Source organism: Sinocyclocheilus grahami, unplaced genomic scaffold (genome assembly GCF_001515645.1).
Source record: "Sinocyclocheilus grahami isolate Dianchi unplaced genomic scaffold, SAMN03320097.WGS_v1.1 scaffold389.1, whole genome shotgun sequence".
NCBI lineage: Eukaryota > Metazoa > Chordata > Actinopteri > Cypriniformes > Cyprinidae > Sinocyclocheilus > Sinocyclocheilus grahami.
In genome coordinates, this window is record NW_015505568.1 from 868408 (window position 1) to 872164 (window position 3757).

Below are 3757 nucleotides of genomic sequence, written 5' to 3' on the forward strand. Positions count from 1 at the left end.
TCCTAACAAACCATACATCAATGGAAATGTATAAATCTCAATTTCAAAAAAATTGATCCGTATGACTGGTTTTGTGGTCCAGGGTCACATATCATTAATATTGTTCATTTTTTCCATTTTCAGTATTTTCCATTCAGTTGAGCTTCATGGCCCTGATCTTTTTCTTGTCTACAAGGTGAGAAACATATGTTCGCAAAAACACATTTGTGTGGGTCTTTCCTGGACGTCTCTTGGCATTATTCGGAATGATTGCGCTGTTTATTTCAGGTTTTACTTTAATTTTGTCCATGTTTGATCCTCACAATGTGGACGAAACCTGATCCGCTTACTCTTTGATTTGTGACACCACATAACGTGTGTTAATCTGTTTCTATGCATATGTGATGTTTGCAGGAATTCCTCTGGTTTCACTGCGGCCGATTCGGTAGCCATCATGTTTTGTGCGACTCATAAATCCCTCACTCTAGGTAAAGCACACACGTCTGTCTGAATAAGCAAATATGAACCGTTGCCTACCTTCTCTAGCTAAGAACTCTGGTTTGATGTGTTTGTGTAGGTATCCCCATGCTGAAGATCGTGTTTGAGGGTTATGAGCATCTGTCTCTGATATCAGTGCCTCTGTTGATCTATCATCCCGCTCAGATCCTGCTGGGAAGCATCTTACTGCCCTCCATTAAAACATGGATGAGCGGCAGACAGAAGGTAGTGCACGCACCGATTTGACCAAAACCTATGAAAGTGTATATAAAAATAATGGTGAGAAAATGTAAACAGCACATGCTGTGAAATATAAAGTTGGAATTATAGGAAATAAACTCACAATTGTGAGATGCAAAGTTGTTTTTGTAAAAAAAGCGAATTATTTTTTCAGCTTTAATTTGCTATATCTGAACTCAAGGCCTAAAGAAAAAATGATGCATTCATATACATACAAGAAAAAACTCAACGTTTCTCCATTAAATATATCCCTTACAGGAAATATTTTTCAGATTTAAATTCTAAGGACAATTTGTAGCACTTTAATTTTTCACTGAGCTCAGTTTGGGTCAGTGCATGTCATATAGTTTTCTTTTTCTGTAATTTAAATCACTAAAATGTTTTCGTCTGCCAAACCCCTTGGACCTGAAATAATTACTTGAAGTACACCTGAGATTTTAAATGAATATTTAACAACACATTTGCTTGTTCGCAATTCTCTAATGTTGATTAATAGTCACATAACATACAGGTAAACAAATAAAAAGTGTGAAAATGTGTGTACATGTATATATTTTCATATTTATATATGATTTATATTATATATACAAATAATATAAATCATATATATGATGTACAAGTTTCTTAAATATATAAATGTATGTGTGTGTAATATACAAAGTACACACACATTGTTAACAAACTTATTTTGGATGTGATTTCGATTTGACAGCATTAATATATATATATACAGTATATATATATATCAAGTTAATTTTATATAAAAACGTATTTTAATTTGACATTTAATAAATGAATTACAGTTTTTTAGAAATTAATTTTTATTCTAGATTTTGATTATTTAATTAAGGGAAATCCTCTATCCTATTTTTTATTTTTTAAAGTTGATTTGCCAAAAAATACACTAAGGCAGTGTGAATGCGGTTGAAAGCGTCATATTTAGAATCAGAAAATGGGCAGAAAAAAACAAAATACTCCATTTTAAACTGTGTAAATTTGAACTCACAACTCTAATGTTCATATCATATATTCTTTTCAAAATTTCTGCTGTACCATCTGTTTCACAAGATGTTGAAATGACAGGCGACAAGATGTTATTGTGCTACTGTATGTTGGGTCAAGTTCATTTGGGTCTGTTTTAACTCTTAAATTGACTTGCCTTCCAGACTCTAACGCCTGTATGAGCTACACTGTCGACTGGAAGCTGTGAAACACTTGGCTGAGCCAAACCAGGCCACAATCAACGAGACCAAAACCAGACCGAGACGCCGATCAGGCGGATGGATACGTGAGATCAAGTGCCTTAACACGACCCGCGGGACCTCAGACAGGGACTACAGACGATTCCATGAGCTTTTTTAAACAGACATGAATGTATATTTTTATTTTTATATGAAGTGTAAAATCTTTTCTTACTACAGCGGCACTCAGACTTTGCCAAATGGATTTATTTTTGTTTTTTAGACGTCCAGGAAGAACTCCACAGTCTCCTGTGTTCGTGTTGTTTCATTGGGCTTTGGGGATTTTTTACAGCAGTAAAAACTAAAGTGTAATTGCACTGCTAACATCCGTGACATTTACCTAACAATGAGAGAATCGACTCATTTTGATGCAGTATAAGGTCAGCTGTTGTGACGGCGACACCATCTGACATGTTATGTTACTGAAGACAATAAAGATTGTCAGAAATTCTGTCTAAATGAGGCTTTGTGTGCAAACTCTTTCTGATCATGTGTCTTGTCATGCAGAAAAATGACAAAACAATTATGTGACATTGACCACAAACACAAAAATAAATCTGTATTCATTAAATTAATTTTTATTCATTATTTTCATTTTTTCAAATCAAATACAGATTGAATATTTAGATAAACCCTGGTTTACCTTTCAACAGACGCTATTGTATTCAAACTTTTCTATTGTGTCATATCTTATTTGTGGTTTAAACTGAGCTTTCAAACTAGTATTCAGACTGAAAGATATCATCTGTAGTTATTAAACACAATATAAGGCAAAAGCACTTTCTGCTTTTTTGTCTTAAAATCTAAGGAGGTTTAATACAGTTTAGATTTACTTCCATACTGTTGTTTTTTTATTGCATGTGAAAGAATACACAAAGCGATTGAACAGTATGATGCTAAAGCTTAAAATGTGGTTTTACAAATTGTAGTATGAACTTTTCTATGTCTTTTTCCGGTTTGAGCTCATGCAGTGAGTCACATTAGACGGAAATGAGTCACTTCCTAGCGTTTGAGGTCAGTAAGAATTCATATAAGTCAGAATAAAAAGTCAGAATTGTGATTTTTTATCTTGCAATTGTGATTTTATACATGCAACTGCAACTTTATATCATGCAATTCTGAGAAAAAAAGTGACAATTACCTTTTTTATTTTTATTCAATGGCAGAAACGGCCTTCCATATTAAACTGATCAAAAGTAACAGTAAATACAATTCTATTGTTAAAGATTTCTATTTCAACTGAGATCAAATGTTTGTCAAGACAAACTTTACGTTGGCTTAAGAAAGTCTAGTCTAAAGTTTGAAGTAGTTTTAAAAGCTCAGTGTTTGGAGGTTTTAAGGTCATAAAGTCTGTCAGACAGACGGATAGATTACTATGTGGCTTCTAGGGTATTCTAGATGATTGCTAGGGTGTTGCTATGTGGTTGTAGGGTATTCTGGGTGGTTGTTAGGGCTTTGCTATATGGTTGCTAGGGTGTTGCCAGGGCATTGCTATGCAGTTGCCAAGATGTTGTGGGTGGTTTGCTGGGCGTTGCTATTGTGGAGGGTATTGTGAATGGCTGGTATGCCATTTATATATCAATTTAAGCCAGATGCTAGGGTGTTCTGGGTGGTTGCTAGGGCGTGGCGATGTGGCAGTTGCTAGTGTGCTTTTTTGGTGGTTTTGTTGCTATGTGGCTGCTAGGCAGTTGGTAGGGTGTTGTGGATGGTTGCTGTGGTGTTGCTATGTGATTGCAAGCCAGTTGCTAGGATGGTCTTGGTGGTTGCTAGGGTATTGTCAGGCAGTTGATAGGGTGTTG

At 35.1% G+C, this 3757-nt stretch overlaps 1 protein-coding gene across 1 annotated transcript in view; it reads left to right on the top strand.

Moving 5' to 3' along the window:
- Nucleotides 1–2493, top strand: part of LOC107550139 (sodium/bile acid cotransporter 7-like) — a 7051-nt gene extending 4558 nt beyond the window's left edge. The window contains exons 6-9 of the mRNA XM_016231367.1: nt 124–175; nt 394–467; nt 557–702; nt 1884–2493. Coding sequence (XP_016086853.1) covers nt 124–175; nt 394–467; nt 557–702; nt 1884–1901 — 290 coding nt within the window. The 3' untranslated portion in view covers nt 1902–2493. The remainder of the gene's footprint in view (nt 1–123; nt 176–393; nt 468–556; nt 703–1883) is intronic.
- Nucleotides 2494–3757: the final 1264 nt, after the last annotated feature.